General features: G+C 41.3%; 1 protein-coding gene across 1 annotated transcript in view; it reads right to left on the reverse strand.

Annotated features, from left to right (window-relative positions):
- lrp1bb (low density lipoprotein receptor-related protein 1Bb) overlaps positions 1–17,529 on the reverse strand; it is a 288,538-nt gene that overhangs the window by 55,113 nt on the left and 215,896 nt on the right. The window contains exons 44-55 of the mRNA XM_073473505.1: positions 15,249–15,441; positions 12,564–12,689; positions 11,492–11,620; positions 11,188–11,307; positions 9,408–9,521; positions 9,063–9,212; positions 8,717–8,839; positions 4,864–4,983; positions 3,862–3,990; positions 3,279–3,401; positions 2,156–2,296; positions 1,732–1,919 (exon numbers count right to left, since the gene is read on the reverse strand). Coding sequence (XP_073329606.1) covers positions 1,732–1,919; positions 2,156–2,296; positions 3,279–3,401; positions 3,862–3,990; positions 4,864–4,983; positions 8,717–8,839; positions 9,063–9,212; positions 9,408–9,521; positions 11,188–11,307; positions 11,492–11,620; positions 12,564–12,689; positions 15,249–15,441 — 1,656 coding nt within the window. The remainder of the gene's footprint in view (positions 1–1,731; positions 1,920–2,155; positions 2,297–3,278; positions 3,402–3,861; positions 3,991–4,863; positions 4,984–8,716; positions 8,840–9,062; positions 9,213–9,407; positions 9,522–11,187; positions 11,308–11,491; positions 11,621–12,563; positions 12,690–15,248; positions 15,442–17,529) is intronic.

Raw genomic sequence — 17,529 nt, forward strand, 5'->3', positions numbered from 1 at the left:
CTTATCTGTTTAATGATGTGCAAAGTTAGACTTGATTCATTATCGGTCATTAATCATTCATGTCGACACTATTAATAATATAAGCTCCGCATTTTACCTGCTACTAATGATGCGTAGTGGTTAGGGTTGTAGGTCAATAAAGTCTAATAATTAAAATGTTAGACTGCTGCAGTAATATTCAATACAACTTCAATATTAATCCCTAGTTTTCTCCTCTAGTTTTTCTCCCCTAGCTTCGCCTGTTGTTCTGGTTTCCAAAAAGAGAAAGACAGGAGAGAGAAAAGAAAGGGCGGCAGTATGTCACCCGGTTTTTCTCGAACAAAGGTCGGTGTAGTCTGTGAGTGGTTGAAATTAACCTGTTGGCTTGATGTCCACAGTAAAATAAGCTACATTTCACTCCTTTCTAACCTACATTTAATCCGTGCAGGTAAGCATCAAGCAAGCTAATTATACTAATTCAGTTGTCCCTGCCCCTCCTACAAGACTCAACAACAGGTTCGTCAGCAGCCCTGTCTCCCTATATCCCTCCCCAATTCAGTGAACCATCTCAACAAGGTGAGCAACAGAGATCTTACATCTGTGTTTGAAAATGGAGTGAGACACCTGAACACAGTATATGCTGCCCCTTTCCCCCCCTAACTTGTTTGGTCTCCTGAATGCAATTCATAAGATGCAGCTGCAAAGCATTTTTGGAGGAGTACGCATTGCTTTACATATATTTTGCACATTGCCTGTGACTGTTGCTGGTGGCGAGAGAGCTTTCAGTAAGCTAAAACTGATTAAAAAAAAGATATCTGAGGTCCAATATGTCCCATGACAGGCTTTGCAGTCTTGCTCTGTTGTTCAGTGAGAGTCAGTTGGAGATAAAGCTGGACTTCAAAGACTTGATCAATGACTTTGCTCGCAAGAAGGCTCGGCGCTGGGCTCTTGGTGAGTCTGGCTGAGCAAGGGCCGGTGATAACTGTTAGATGGCATGGCTATTGATATTACTACAGACATGAAAAGCTTAGAAAAGACTGAGAACAAGAAATATGTCACAGGAATGGCTGGATTGCCATAAACCGTGTTGTGCACAATGAGGACACAATATGTGTTGAGCTGTGAGCTGAGCAAAAAGTGAGGGTTTTCAAGAGTCTGTTGTTTTTATTCATACTAAGTTACCCTACCTTTCAATTTGATGTAACTGACACCTATTGTTTTATTTTTTGTTTTTGTTTCAAGTATACTACCACATGTTCATACAGTTATGACCATATTTTAAATCTAAATTAAATTTGCCATTAAATAATTTTCAAATAAAAATTACATTCAGAAGGTAAAAGATTTTTTGAGGGGGAGTTTTTCCTTTTTTAAATCGTGGGTCTACAGACAGACAGAGGGTGTCGTATACCATTTAGATTGTAAAAACCCCTGTGGCATTGTGTATTATGATGCAAGTAACAATGTCTGAAGTAAGACAAAATATAGCTGTATTGACAAATGAACCCTCGGTGGGCATTGTGTTCACAAAGTTTACATACTGAAGGGCCTTTGCTTTAGCAGCACACAGTAGTGACTAGCTCACAGGTTGTTTTCAAATATTTTTCCAATCGTTATATTTTCATCTGCGATGTTACTGCAGCCTGGTTTAAGCTGAATTAGCCTTTATGGACCAACTGCAGCCAGCAAGTGATTCTGAGGGAGGATGTGCTTCCGAGCTACTGAACCATGACTAGTCCACTACTCACTTACCTTGTATCCCACTGGAAGATCTTGGCAATCCTGTGTGCACCCACTGACACGGCGGTTCAAGCATTCATTCACATTACAGTTCCTCTCATCCGACCGGTCTCCACAATCATCTCTCCCATCACAGAGATTCCTCTCGGAGATGCAGCGTCCATTGGAGCACATGAAGAAGGAGCCATTGCACAAGCTTCCTAAAAAAGAGCAGGACATGACTGTCACTGGCACAACGCCCTGTAATTTATCAACAAAGTTGGGGGATGTTTTTGACCTGACAATGGATCTTGACAGATTAATTCCTTTCAAGGAAGCTCTCCTGGTTGTAGCGCCTTTTGTTTCCGCCATATGTCCCCGCCACTTTCCTGGCCGCGTGGTGCTTCTGGTGACACTGATGAAGAGATTCCAGCTGAGAGCCAAACAGCAGTCTTACCTGCGGCCAAGCATTTGAGGTTCAGAGGCAGTTCGTCAGAGTGGTCGGGACAGTCTGCATAGCCGTCACACTCCCACTGAGAGCTGAGGAGACAGCGGCCGTCCCCGCAGCGAAACTCCTCTGATCCACAGGAGCGATAGACTGGAGAAAAAGAGGCAGATGCTTTTTCTTTAAGATACACTTGGGCTTGGCAGTGACACAGCTTCAGTTTAGGGTGTAACTTTAGCAGATTGAAGTGAGAATATCGAAAAATAAAGCTCCACAAGGCAACAATTTTATAGGCATATCCATGCAATGGATTTCCGTCATTGTGTAGATAGAATACTTTCAATTTATTTATTTATGATTATTAGTATGGTTACAAGTACCATAATAGCAAAGCTATCATCTGTCTATCTATCTATCTATCTATCTGTCTGTCTGTCTGTCTGTCTATCTATCTATCTATCTATCTATCTATCACCCTCCCTTCCTACCTACCTCCCTCCCTACCTATAGTACCTATCTACCTACTTACCCCACTCACTCCCTACCTACCTACAGTACCTCTCTACCTGCTTACAGAACCTACCTACCTATCTACCAACCTACCTACATACCTACCTTCCTCCCTGCCTACAATACCTATCTATCTACAGTACCTATCTACCTACATAAGTACCTACTGACTTCCCTTCCTACCGACAGTACCTACCTACCTACCTACCTACAGTACCTACATACTTCCCTATCTACAGTACCCTCCACCTACCTGCCTCCCTCCCTACAGTACCTACCTACCTCCCTACCTACATACTTACAGTACCCACCGACCTGTTGCATGTTTTAACTGGACTTTATACTGACCTCCTCTTACATGATGAATTTGACTTTTATTCATTCCCACTTTTTATTCCTTTTAATACTCAACCTCTACCATGGAGACCCCTGTCCTCAAAGAAAAAATTTCAAACGTGCAGAGTTCAAACAGTATAAGTGAAAAAAGAGAACAGGTCCACCATGGCCATCCACACTCAGCTTAGGAAACAGCTTTATCACCTTGCCATGTGCAGCTCTCAATGAGGGCACATTCTTATGCCGCAGGTGAATGTTAAGAGCAAGACAGCAGGATAAATCTACTTGCCACATTCCACTGACTCATCAGATCCGTCTCCACAGTCATCATCGTGGTCACAGACGAATCGCTGAGGGATGCATGCTTTGTTGCTGCAGTGAAACGAGCTGTCATCACATGTGTTGTTGGGTGCTAGTGCATGAAAAGAAGGAGGTTCAAGACCAATTAATTGATAAACTTTTTATTTTTACACATGGCATGCAATATGTGAAAAACTTCCTGTTGGTAAGCCTTATGCTACTCCCCTAGTCTCTGTGTTTTTAGTTTCAGATGAATGGTCCAGAACCAATTCACAAATTTAAGGAGGAAAATCCAGATTACACCACCCAGAAAAGGCTGCAAATGTGCAAAAACTTCCATTGTCCAACACTTCCCACTGTATACCGGTTTCTTTTTTCTTGCTTGGGATAAAAATTTGCACAGAGATTTATAGTAGGCGTTTAGTTGCTTTCAGGCTCGATGGGCTATTGTTTTGCATCATGTAATCTACGATTATTCACACAATAATGTGTAAACAACTAATGATTTTTAAGTGGGATTACATGCTTTTACAACTGCCGGGAGCCATTTATTGTTTTGAACTAGAGTTTACCACAGCCAGCTGCAGAAAGTTCATCACTCCCATCAGGGCAGTCCCGTTCGCCATCACAGAGCCAGCGTTTCGGAACACAGGCGTACGACCCGGGGCAGCTGAACAGCCCTGGAGCACACGTCACCGAGCCTGCGAGGAAAACAGGACCACATGTTCCACTTTCAAAAGCCAGAGAACACAACGGGTCAAAAGCACAATGGAGAAAAACTAGTAGAGGATACTGAACTGAAGCAGATGTATTTTGTTTTGTTAAATTTGGCTTCTGTTATAAGTCAACACTGAACAATAACCACAATTAAACAAAGCCTTTATAGCAGATATCAGATGGTTATGGTGTTGAACTGATTCCTCCTTTATGACCCGAATACATTTTCATTGTGCAGCAATTCCCTTTATGCAAGCTAACAAATAATGATTGTGCTATTGCGAGTAACAATTATTTACTTGGATTCTGTAAGTCAGCAATACACTCCTTTATCTTAGGCTTGCCCTTTAAGGCAACAGGAAGCAGTAAAAAGGAATCGCTGCACTGAGGAACAAAGGTAAATACAGAAGTTCAATTAGGCATGTATAGCTAAAATGCATATCTTGCTTTTGACAAGAACTGTGCCTGGGAAACCTTTGGGCCATTTCATTAATATTTCCTTGACACCCCATTACAATCCAATTATGCAGCCAATGTTCACAGAAATTCTTGTCTCTTTATTGTGGCTGGATTCTTTTTATTTTATTGTAGAATTCATTAAACACGCATCTCATTTGCCCACTGAAATAGCTGTGCCTCTTGGGCTTCAGTGATGAAAAAATCTGTTTGCCTCAGTGCCCACTCAAATCATCAGAAATGCCTGCGGTCTCATTTGTCGTCTCATTGAGAATGTTTCGTTTCTTTCTGTTCATTTCCAGCACTTCTAGAGGAACACATGGAGCTGCCACACATAATATAGCAGATGTGACCTTTTACACCAGCATCACATTCCCCATGACATCTGAAAGGGCACCAACCACAGATCTGCACGCTCTCGTCAAGGCCATCCTCGCAGTCGTTCTCGCCATCACACAGCCATTGTTTGGCGATGCACTTGTTCTTCGAGCAGGCGAACTGGTTCCACAAGCATGACGAGTCTGCAGAGGGGATTGGGAAAGGGAATTTCAATGCCATAAATCAAACAAAGTGAGGAGGAAACAACAACAAAAGCGGCATACCCTATAGAAGGGGCAGAGTGTTTTTAATCAAAACACAACAAGTGGGCTGGCGTCTGTTTGCCCCTTGGCTTGCTTGTTTTTCTCTGTAGTTTTTCTGCTTAGCAGCACACATCAGTGTAGCTGCCACACAAAGGACTGTAAATATATTTATTTTATTCCTTTTGTCTCACAAGAGATGATGATGAATGATCCGTGTTTCTGTGCAGGAAAAATAAAAGCTTCAACTTAACACAAAACAAGTGTCTAGATGACATATCTCGTCAATATCAAAGCACTTCAGTATTAATTATAAGATTAATTTTCTCTTATTTTATATGAAAAGACACTTGGCTGCTAGGGGTGACAAGAAACAGTTGGTTGTCAAATGAGAGCACTCTGCTGATCGCTTCGTGGAAAAGCTATTGTGTAGAATGGGGATATATTCATAATCTGTGCTGAGTTTGTGTCACAGAGCCACCCACTCTCCCTGGGGAGTCGTTCTGTGGTCTCTTTCTCTCTCAGATGTCAGGACTGGCAAAGTCTGCCAGAGCTTTGATGAGATGTTGAGAGAAGGAAGGAATGTGTGCTCTAGGTCAGACCACAGTACAAGGAATTATGGATCCCACTGAGGGTGGGGGGTAGGAAAAAAGGAGGGGTGGTCTCTTGCTGTGCATTGCTTTCCTTCCTGTCAGACTTTGTACATCACACCAGCTTTTCCGTACCCTGATACTGTGATGTAAGATAAGGATGAGATAAACATTAAATGGCTAAATCTGGAAACTGTGATTATCCAGACTTTTTGTACGCGATACTAAATTTGCACTTCAAATGCGAACAGCTGCTTCAAGTGTTTAACAAAATAGCAGGTCTACAGCACATTAAAAGTATCAAAGGAAGTCTTTCATGTCTCATTTTCAATAGTGTTTCACACAGTAGAAAAGCACATTATGCATTTTGAAGTGACAAATGACTATTTCATCTAATCAGATGTGGAACTGGAAATTTCTGAAATGTAATGACATTTTCCGCAAAACCACTTTGCCTTTGCAGTCAGATTATCAGTGGCTGGAGCTTTTTATATGATAATTAACTTGGAGGAATGGGAATATTGTCTATTTGTCCTGAAAAAGCTATTCAGAACTTCTCGAAGAATTGTGGCATAATTCATATCAGCTCTGATATAAGCACATTTGAAGCATGGGATGTTATCATTTCACACAGGCACAATTGACACTTTTAGATAAAGGAATGGAAATGGCGTTCATGTGTTATGCATCTCTCTAACAAAATTCATGGACAATTTACAGAAATAAATCAGATAACTCAAAGAGCATTTAACATGAAACTGAATTGCTCCGAACTGCCTTCCTCTATCTGTTGCAACGGAAATGTGAACAAAGGTGCTGCTTAATTATACAGGAAGAGCAAACCAGACAAGTAAGAGATCTGCAACATCTTAGTCAAACGCTCTCTCAAAGGCAGAGACATCTTCGCTCAGTGGTCACATTTTATTTGAGTTATCATTCTTTAGTTAGTCCCTGATGTTATCAGTTCCAAACTACTATGGTCTGGCTAGGTTGAAGGCAAAATTAATTAATCATACATCAACAAAACTAAAATCTGCAGCCATGCTAGCGGCTCTGTGAGTCTGTACTTGATTACATGCCTATGTTCGCAGGTATAATGTTTAACATGATCACAATCGTAGTTCGGTGTGGTAGCATTGAACACTAAGTTCAACTGAAGCCGATGGAACGTCAGTTTTTCAGGTTTTTGGTCACAAAAAGTATTGATCTGAGCTATTAGTTATTACAATTCATCCTGAGTGGGTCATGGATGTGCGTACCAAATGACATGGCAATGCATCCTATAGTTGTCGAGACATTTAAATCAAAACCACAAATGTCGATCGAGCGAGACAAAACTCACCAAGGCAGGCAGGATTCATTGCCTGGTAACCCTGAGTGAGTGTATACAATTTTGTGCCAATCCATCATGGTCCATTAAGTTGAGTTATTTCACTGGATAAGTGAAAGCTTTGACCTACGATTCTAAATGATACAGGTCCAAGATCAAATTACAATTCATTCTTTGGGCATCAAGGATATCTGTGCCACATTTTATGGTGATCCATAAAAAGTTTCAGACAAGTTTTGAAAAGTAAATGGATCATCAAAGTGATAAAGATTTGTCCTCTGTGGACAATAAATGCACAAAATGTAATCTCAATACAGCCAATAGTTTTTAAAAATTTAAAACTAGACTAAAGTTGTGGACCAATACTGGCATAGATAGAATAAATAAGTTGATGGGAGATGCAAATAAGTTCCATAATGTCTGATTGAATGTATAAGTGGAATTGGGTGTTTGTCAACCTGATGTACCAGATGTTTTGTTACACCGAACTATCAGGGAAGTTGTCCTTAGAAACTCTTTGAAAAAGGTAACTCTCAAAAAATGCTTGCCAGATGACTGGACGAACCATCTATCATGGACTTACTTCAACCAACTAGATCAAGAACCTATGATGTGGCTGGAGGGTGCTACCGCCAGGGGAGCCAGTCTGTAAATCTAACTCTGGCCAAAGCCATTTGGGAGAAAAGTGAAAAAATATTTTCCATCGAGAAATTCCCTCATTGGCATTCTTTGCTATTCTTCTTGTGAATCCAGCTGCCTCGCTACGTTATGTGTTTGGTGCTGATAATTGCAAATTGCAATAGTTACATGTCGCTTACCTCACAGAGGTCTGCACACAGATGACAACTGCTGCTGAGTGCTTCATGACTTCTTACACTAGACCATGCAGTCTATGGGCTACACAATACACTGGGCTGACAACTGAAATGTGTGTGAAGACCTCTCCATCAGATCTAATTACCTTGTGCACGTGCTACTCTGCCACTCTGACCACCTACATCGAAGACAGTCAATTTTGCTTTGATGCCAAAAGCAATGACACGTGGGCAAATTATATTAATCTATACCATGACTTAATTATAGTCCCTCACTTTAATTGGAGAGATCTTCACTTTGTCATGGTCGGTTCTGCATACATTAGCACGGATCAAAGCATAAGCTTAAGAATGCTCCTGCTGCCTCTGGTGAGGGAGGTGGAGGAGTGGCATTGTAATGTGTAATCCTTTCATATGTCACAGCTTTCCATTGAACCCACATTTCCATCTTCAGTATAACCGTTTCAGTGACTGATGGCTCATTAATTAATTGTTACACTGGAAGTGCTGTACATTATAATTCAAAGAGAGAAGGGGAAAACTTCACTCGTCCTCAACAGCCTCACTCTGAATTCAGGATCGGAATAAGACTTTCAAACACGCAGCGGCAATGACTTGTGAAATCTCAAACACACAATGAGTGGAAGCAAAACAAAGTGAAGAGAAATTGCCTTAAGCATGATAAACAATCATCTGTTGTCTTTCTGTTTCCTCTTTATACACTGTATGTAATATCTGTTGCAGGCCTGGATCTATTTAAATGACAAAAACATTATAACAAATAGCTTCTTGTTAATGGAAAATAAATATCCTTCCAACTGCTAACAGTGCTGTGTAAAGCAACTGACTACCTCATCTATTTCTTCCAGTTACAGAACAAAACATCACTTCAGTTTACTGAGCAACAGCTTTTCCATGAGAGGTAAGATTTGTTGGTTTACCGCACTGGAATTCATCTGCTCCGTCTTCGCAGTCTTTCTGGCCGTCGCACAGCCACACACTGGAGATGCAGTTCCCACTTGGACAAGCAAAGTGGCCTTCCTCGCACTTCTGCCCGTGGGAAACTGGGACGAGCAACAAAACCAAGTCAGTCCTCTGGGCATTAGCAATGATTGAGGTCATTATCTTTTCCTAAGCTCTCTCTGAATCTCTTCCTCCGCTGTCATAATCATCTCTGAAAAAGAGAGCTGTCTTAAATCTTTTCTAATTGAAGCTGGCTTCCTTAATCTGTCTCTGAATGCACACGCAAAACGTGTGTCTTTGTGTGCGTTTGTGTTGGGCGCTCACCCTGGCAGTTGGTCTCGTCAGCATAGTCTCCGCAGTCATTCGCACCATCACAGATCCATGAGGGGTGGATGCACAGTGAGGTGGAGTTGCAGCTGATGAAGTCTTTTTCTTTCACCCCCAGCTTGTAAAAGTGAGAGCAGTCTGTGTGGTCTGAATACAAAACACAGCAGCACAATAACTGATTCGTCATATCAGAAGTAGTGGTCGAGGTAAGGGTGAGAGGGTCGGTATTCAATCTGATGAGAGCGTTTTAAGTTACTGGATCCATCTGATCCGCTACAGCTGCGTGTTTACATTTTTATTTCACAGTAACTGCGATGCAAAATCACAGGCTAAAGGACTTACTGCAGCTTTTTTCATCTGAGGCATCGGCACAGTCAATGACCTGGTTACACCAGGCTGAGCTGGGTACACAGCTCCCATCCTTGCACGATGACTCTGATGAGCCACACGTGACATCTGGGGGAGAGAATTAGCATTTCAAAAAGATAACGTAAGAGAAACAGCACTCAGAGGCAGTAACAGGTACAGCTCACAACAATACTTAGAACCTCTTTCTGGGGGCGGTTAAAATTAGCTCCAGGTTGCAAACCGCCTGACAGAGAAGGCTTCGTGATAAGCTGTGGTTTCTGTGCAGCTGAACTGCCTGTGCTATAAAATTACCTGAATGTCATGACCCTCTTAGAGCTGTGAAAGAGCAAATTACATTTAATATGCAACGGGGGCATCTTGGTTTTGTTGCTCATTTGCCATGTAATGCTGTGGTCAGTTCACATCTTTGCGTTGCATTAGCAGTGTAAAAATCACATAATACTATAATAAAATGTTCTAATGGTTACAGAGGAAGTTATTGTTGATGTCCCATTAAAAGAATGCAAGGCTGAAGATGACACACCACAGTGTGATAAACTCATCCCTGACAAAACAGACTGCTGAGTTGGAAGGTCCACTTTAATTATGACAACATCACTTTCTCCTTATGGGGTCAGTCAGTTTAGTACAGTCTATGAACCTCATTATATTCTAACACAGTATTACAGCAGTTTGTGACTAGTGATGGAACTGTATCTATAGGACTCGTGTACATGAGTACTAATTGTCTCAGCCTAGGTTAAAAGAGGAAAATCCATGTCCACTGTAAAAGAAGTTAATGGTTTTATTATTTATTCAGTCTGGTGATTCTCTATACTGTTTCTTTTTTGGTATTTTGAAGAAGATGTTCTAAGAGAGTTGTCCTGATGTTAATCTTAGAGGAGCCCGTAGGCTGATACATCTTGTTCTTATGCCTACAGAAGGAAGCGGATGATCTTTAGTGTAGACAAAGTACCTTGAGGTACTGCAGATGATCTGTAATCACATCTCAAGTCTACTCCAATGCGTGAACAGCGCGTGAACAAACTATAGCCAATTGAAATGAAGTTATTTGTCTTGTAACCACAAGTTTTCAACACATTGTTATGACGTAATGAGTTTCGTTTGTAGTTAGTACCTACATTACATCTGACAAATTGTTACAGACCTGGGATTTGTATTTATGACAGTGGTGCTCCACTTGGAAACTGTGGGAGGTGCCAGATAACATGAAATGCCAATTTCTGCATAATGTTGCTTTAACCTTAATCAAGTTGCTTTACCTATCCAGGCACCCAGACCACCTCCCAGTTCATAAATGTAGCATTTCATTCAGTCAAACAAACGTGATAGAAGCATGACAACTGTCATGAAAAAACTATTTACATGAAGTGTTTTGTACACAAATCCTATAGATTATATTTGGTGACATTTTTCACAAACTGCAGTGATACTATGTTGTTTGTACCCACTGTGGTCCAATTACAGCAGAGAAATAGCTGTACTTTTTACTAGATTATTTCACCATCAAGGTCAGAACAAACTCAGTCTGGACACAAAGTATTGTTCAGGCTCCCAAAAGCAGCTTTTAAGGGTGGGGGTTGCGGGCCTCTTTGAATTTGTGCACTCGTTATGATCTTGGGGCTCATTAGACAGCGAAGGCTTAGCACAGCTTGTGGCCTAGTGTGCCGAATTAATATAAGCATTAGTGTGGCTGTATCCTGCCCTCAGAGGCAGGACAGCTTGAACAGGAGATCAAACGGCTGTGACTCACTGCTACAGAAAGCTTCATCAGAGTTATCCCCGCAGTCGTCGATGCCGTCACAGAAACGACTGTTGGCCACACACCGCTGATTGTAGCAGGGCCTGAAACCCTTCCGGCAGCTCCTGTTGACTGAACAGTAAAATTCAGAAGTTTGTTAGAAATGAGCAAATGCAGAAAAGTCAATGACAAATAGGTCAACAGGTGCTTGAAGCAATAATTTCCACAAGACTTCTAAATTGAACCGACACATTTTTCTGATACTCTACATTCTTATCTGAATATGCATCCGACAGAGCTGTGAGGTGTTTCTTACCACAGTATTGCATCTTCTCGTCTGATTTGTCTTTGCAGTGGGCTATTCCGTCGCAGGTTAGTTGGTAGTTTATGCACTCGCCATTCCCACACTCAAATTCAGTGTGGATGTTGCAGGAGGAATTTTCTGCTGCAGAAGAAGACAATGTGGGTGATGAACTGCGGCTGTCCAAATCTTAAAAAAACTCCAACTGTCACGACTGAACTCAGAGGCAACATTTCAATGCATACTATAGTGAAGTCCACATTTACAGCAGTCAACATTTGTAAATGTCATAACTGCCTTCAATAACATCTTAACCCCTTATACTTGAGGGGAATCTGGCTGTAAAATGCTTTTTTTCTGATATTCATTTGATAAAGTGCTGTAATAATAAATGTCAACATTGATTTCAATGATTTCAGCAAAATTCCAACAACAGTTTCACAGACTTTGTCCAATCTCCCTCTCTGCTCTGCCACTTGCAGCTCCAAGAAAAATATGAAACTTCTTCTTCCTGCTCTAGTAATGAGTAGAATCGGGGTGCAGCAGAAAGCCTGTCATCTTCCACCTTGACATCCAGGCTGCCATCCAGCTCTTCTGAATCACTTGCCATATTTAGTCCGGCCAAAACCTCCCTCGTTTGAATAGCTCCTCCTACCTTATGGTCTGTCCTCACGTTGCATTTCAAATCCAAGCCGCAATGTGTCAAAATTAAGGAAGCGAGACGCCATCGAAAATGCTTTTGTCTTGTGACTTTGAGACACCCTGTGCTTCCAGCTTTGTTTTTTCGGCTGTCTGCGTGAACTTTAAGTGACTCCTGGAATCATTACAAACTCCCTGCTTAGTCAAAGAGGAAGAGACAGCAGCTGTTCATGCTCTCCTGCTTATGTACAAAGGAATCAATTGAAATATATCAAAGGTTTGTGTAAACAGCCCAAATAAGATCTGAACCTGAGTGTGAAGAGAAGCCAGGTGTTGCTATGCATATAAATGTAGACAGTGACTCTTTTTTTAAAATTATCTAATCCATGAAGAGTGCCATCACAATCAATATCCAGTGCTGAGGATGTTCCAAGGGTTGTGGACTTACACACACATCTGTTGTCGTCTAGCAGCACACGTTCTCCGCGGCAACTGCAATTGACCCTCCCATACGGGGTCAGGAGACAAAGGTCACCGCAGCCTCCATTCATGTGTCGGCACGGGGACAGCTCACCTTCAATAACAATCAAACAGAAGTGATTAGTGGGCCAGAAGCAGCCAGAGAAAAAAATCTCCAGGGGCAAACATTCTCTGTTAGATGTCATCAGTCTTAGATGTTCAATACATTCATGGATTTATCTTCTGGGGAAGCATTGTGACTTTCTGCTGAGCACAATTAGCCTCAGCCTTCCTTATCTACTGCATTAAGTGGTATTTAAAATGAATGTTAAAAATCCCACGGGATGTTGGCACAGAATTTGGATTATCTGCTTGCCAGAGGAAGGATGTTTCTAAATGGTTGGTGAACCCAGAAAGGAGCCCTTGCTTTTTGAATCTGAGGGTCTGACACCAAATACAATCTTGACTTTAAATAGGTGACATCGCTGATATTGATTTTCTCCTGTAAAAAAATTTTCCTAATCAATAACAAATCTCTAGTATTGATGGTTTTTTTTGTTGGTTTCTTTTTTTTTGTTAAGCATGGGGCTGATTCAAGTGTAAAACGCTCCACTTATGTTTTGTGTTAATTTAAATAATCATCAACCTTTGAATAAAAGGGTAGACCTGTTGTTAAGGCCTGCTCTAACACTGACTACTATCCTCACTGACAGGTAGCAAATATATTACAATGCTGCATACTTTGTTTCACTGCCTGGGGTGCAATGTGGCAAAGCTGTGTGTAGCTCTGTGGGAATCATGTAATGGACTAAACTGCATGACCAAACTGCAGACATAACCTTTAAAAAAAGAAATGCAAGTGCTCATCTACACCTGAGAGAAAAGAAGCTTAGCAACAAGAGGGGCAGTTTCAGAAACATGCATGTCCATTGGAGACCCTCTGTTATTACCTGCCCTCCAGCCATGTGTATTTTATTCATGAGTGTTGCTCTGATCTGCAGCTCAGGTAGACCACTTGCATAATTATTCAAAGTCAGTATATGAATGCAACAAGAGGTTAACAACGTAAAGAAACGGTAACCTGATTATCAGATCAGCCACTGCTGGTCACCGCACATTACGCTGTCGGCTTGCAGCTGCGCCCATGCAGATCACGGGATGTGATTATTTCCCAATGCGATGAGATAAACTAGGAACAGTGTGGCTCTCGGCATCTGAGTCCAACCAGTGGGACACACTTAAGCCCACTTCCTTTTGTCCTACTTGGAAATTCAACTTTATACAACACTTTAGAGACTCCCTTTACAACATAGGCTGCTTTTTTTATTAATTACCTCTGAAAGTTAAGTTCCTAGCCTTTCTAAATAAGACCAAGTTAATTTATCATTCTCACTGTTTTGTGGATTAAAACACTAAAAAGGTACTACACTTTTTAGAAATATTTTCCTTCTACTTACAGGAGCCTGTGTGACATACCAGTGGGCCGATATTTTCATGCGGCCTAGTCACCCGATAAAATGTTGCCGGTTAACATTTCTGTAAACCACTGACACACTGACATGTTCACGCGTCATACATACCAATTGCGCATTTGTACAATATGTGTCATATCAAGTTCACATTACATGTTTATGACCTGACTTTCATATCAGGAGGTGGAGGGGATGGTGGTGGGGTCAACCTATGCGAGGAAGCTGCCAAGCCAGTGATTGCAGTTCAAGACTGCATTTTAACATTTTAAAACATCACTTTTATATATATTTTAAAGGAGGCCTCGGGACAGTTTACGGCTGTGTTTATGGCAACAAAAAACAAAACTGGATGTTTTGACAAGACCTCCCAACCCCAACCAAGTGTTTTTTTGTGCCTAAAGTTAACCCGACCATAAGCACAGTGTTATTACAACATAAAATCTGAAGCTGAAACTAAAGAAATATAAAGAAATGTAGACCAAATTTGACTGATATTTCAAGTGTATTTTTCCCAATTCAAGTTTAGTATATTTTTTAGATATTTACATAAAAGATAATGTAAATATCCTGTCATTGTCTCTAAAGATCAAAAACTTTGCCAAAAAAGTTTATGTTCTCGATGTTCTTGACTACCTGATATGTTGTTATTGGATTTTATTTGATTTCAATTTGTTTTTATTTTACTGTTTATTTAACAGAACACTGCACAAAACATTTACTGCACTGGACAAACCAAAAGCTAATTTCCATCTGCAGTCCCTGCATGGAAGCCACTGGTGGCTCAGGTTGACAACACAAAAGATAACAGTCATTTGTGATGAATTTGAAAAATGTTGATATTGGAATCGTCCTCAAATACTCGAATAAGTCTGGCTTTATTACTTCCTAAAGTGCTGCTGTATTGAAAAATGTGAAGCCAGTCAGGGGAGGAAATGGTATGCCGGCCACAAAGAACAACTAAAACATTTCCTCTATTATTCTCGCCTTGCTACAGAGAAAGTGCATACAGCGACATATTTATTTTGGTCTATTGCCCTAAACTACACTAACATAATGAATATGCACATGTATACACTCCTGCCTATACGCACACATGAGCAGCCAGGCACCTGCAAACACATAATAGACAAATATTTGCCAACACAACACTGCATCCCGATGGCCATTAAATTAAGCTCATCTCCAGGTGTTTAAATACTCACAGTTGTTTGTGTCCCTGGCCACAGCGATAATTCCCATCGGTTGATGGGGAATATCTGCTCGAAGTACCTTGGTGTCACCACCCGTGTACTTGTTGGATCGCAGCACAGATCTGCGGGCCCAGTCCGACCAGTAGATGAAATCTGCATAGATGGCGAGCCCGTAGAAGTTCCCAGGTCCAGATTTAATTATGACCTAAAAACATTTTAAAGCAGAACACTCATGTTAGGACTGTGTTCCATCATTCTTTTCAGGCTTCTGCTCTGATAATAGCACGTTTTACAGCATGTGAGTGATTCAATATGTCAGAAGAGATCACACACGTCATAACAAGGAGAATTTATACATTTCATATCATCAATATTCTACAAATCAATAATTCTTTTCAAGATCTGGCTGGAAAAAGCATCGAGAGAATTTGAGCGTGACCCGAGGAATAAATGCGGAGAATGATGTTTCGACTCATTAATCAACACATCACCCCCGCCGCCCACGTGAATGCTTAACCCAGATGTTGGGGGAGTAAATGACAGTGTCATTGGCAGGGAGGCAGGAATCCATCAGATGCCTCCTTGTGGGACTCTCCAGGCTAGTGTGTATGTGTGGGTGTGTGTGGGGGTGATCAGGGCCTCCAGCAGCTTGGTAGTCTCAGCCATTAAGTGGGACAGGCTTGTAAGCAGCATCACATTAGCCCTGTGCCATACTGGGATTAATAGGACAGGTGTTGATTAAAGGAGCCCAGCGTGTGGAAGCAACAACAGGCCAGTGAGAGACAGAGACTGACAGGGAAAAAGAGGGGAGGATTGAAAGCCAGATGTGTTAGGATGGAACGTATTGATAGGAAATTAGGTTTGGGAGACATTAGGCTTACAGCCCACAACTCATTACTTTTGTGATCAACTCGTGTTTCGGGTAAATGTGGACATATTTCATTCATTCTTATCACCCTCTCACTATTCAACAATGTGAGAATAATACCTCCTCCACACTGGACAAGTAACTTTCTTGCTGTGATGCCATGACGCCGTTGAAGTTCCGGACTTTGGTGCATAAATTGTTTTCCGTTGTCTTCGATGGAAAGTGGTACAACCAACATTCTTTCCCTGGTCAAACGACTCTGCAGTAGTGATGGGGATTTATCAGCTGCCGATCTGATCAGCAGTGATAGAAACATAACAACCGGGTGAACAGGCTCATTTTTGCTCTGTTCAAAATGAGATGCTATGATGCAAGAAGCTCCAGATGTTGGTGCAAAGAGAGTTTTCCATTCCTCTCCGTTCAAGCAATGCTCGAGCGTTGTTCAGTCTGTGTCGAGTTTGAAACAGAGATGAGTAAAAGATATAAAAAAGTAACCGCTGTAACATTGCCAGTGTCTCCTGTGCTGCTTCCTATTGTTCGCTGTTTCCTGGAGTGTTTGTGGCACTGAATGTGTCACCAGAAAGAGAAGAGGAAAAAAACAACAAAAAACTAAAACTAAAACTAAAACTCTACTGGCAATAGGAAATGAATCAATCACCTATTTAACTGGGTTTTCCTGCGTTTAAAAGAACTGCATATATGCGCTAATTTTGGTGTAAAACGGTATTAGTTAATTATATTTCCATGACGACAAACTCAAAACAGATCTACCTGATATACCTGTTTTTTTTTTTTTTTCAATAAAACATAAACATCCCCAGAGAGCACACTGCTGACATTGAACCCAAATGACACAAACCATTTCCAGGTAGCTCTCAAATCCCTCTCTTCATGGCATCTTTCCCCCGCTAAACATACTGACATCTTCCCTCATCATGCACTCCACTGCCCTTTTGTGAAGCACTGCCTTCATTAACAACATGGGTCCCCACTCTCAAAATGGCACGGGGGAGTAAGCTATGCCACAGCTCCTGTTCTTCTCTGTCGCTAACCACACTGACAGCATGTAATGACACTGCTGCAGTGAAGAGGGTTAGCTGGGCCCTTGAGGACACTCCACTCCCATCCAAGTCCGCATTAATATGACTCAATACAAAATTGGTGTTCTATAATGTGGTTTATTCTGTCTGTGGTCAGACCAAACTCATTTTTTTTTTATTCCAAAATGAAATCTTGGAGCCTTTCGCAATTTTTGCTGAGTTAAACACATCAGATCAGTGTCCAAAATAATAAAACAATCAGGACACACTAAAGTGACAACAAGCCTTAAGCCTCCATCTCCACAGTAAGCTTCTTGTATATACTGGATGGGTTGTCTCCAGATTTTAGCAAAGCACAGTTTGGCTAAGTGCTGAAGTTGACAAT

This window comes from Pagrus major, chromosome 9, assembly GCF_040436345.1.
Source record: "Pagrus major chromosome 9, Pma_NU_1.0".
Lineage (NCBI taxonomy): Eukaryota > Metazoa > Chordata > Actinopteri > Spariformes > Sparidae > Pagrus > Pagrus major.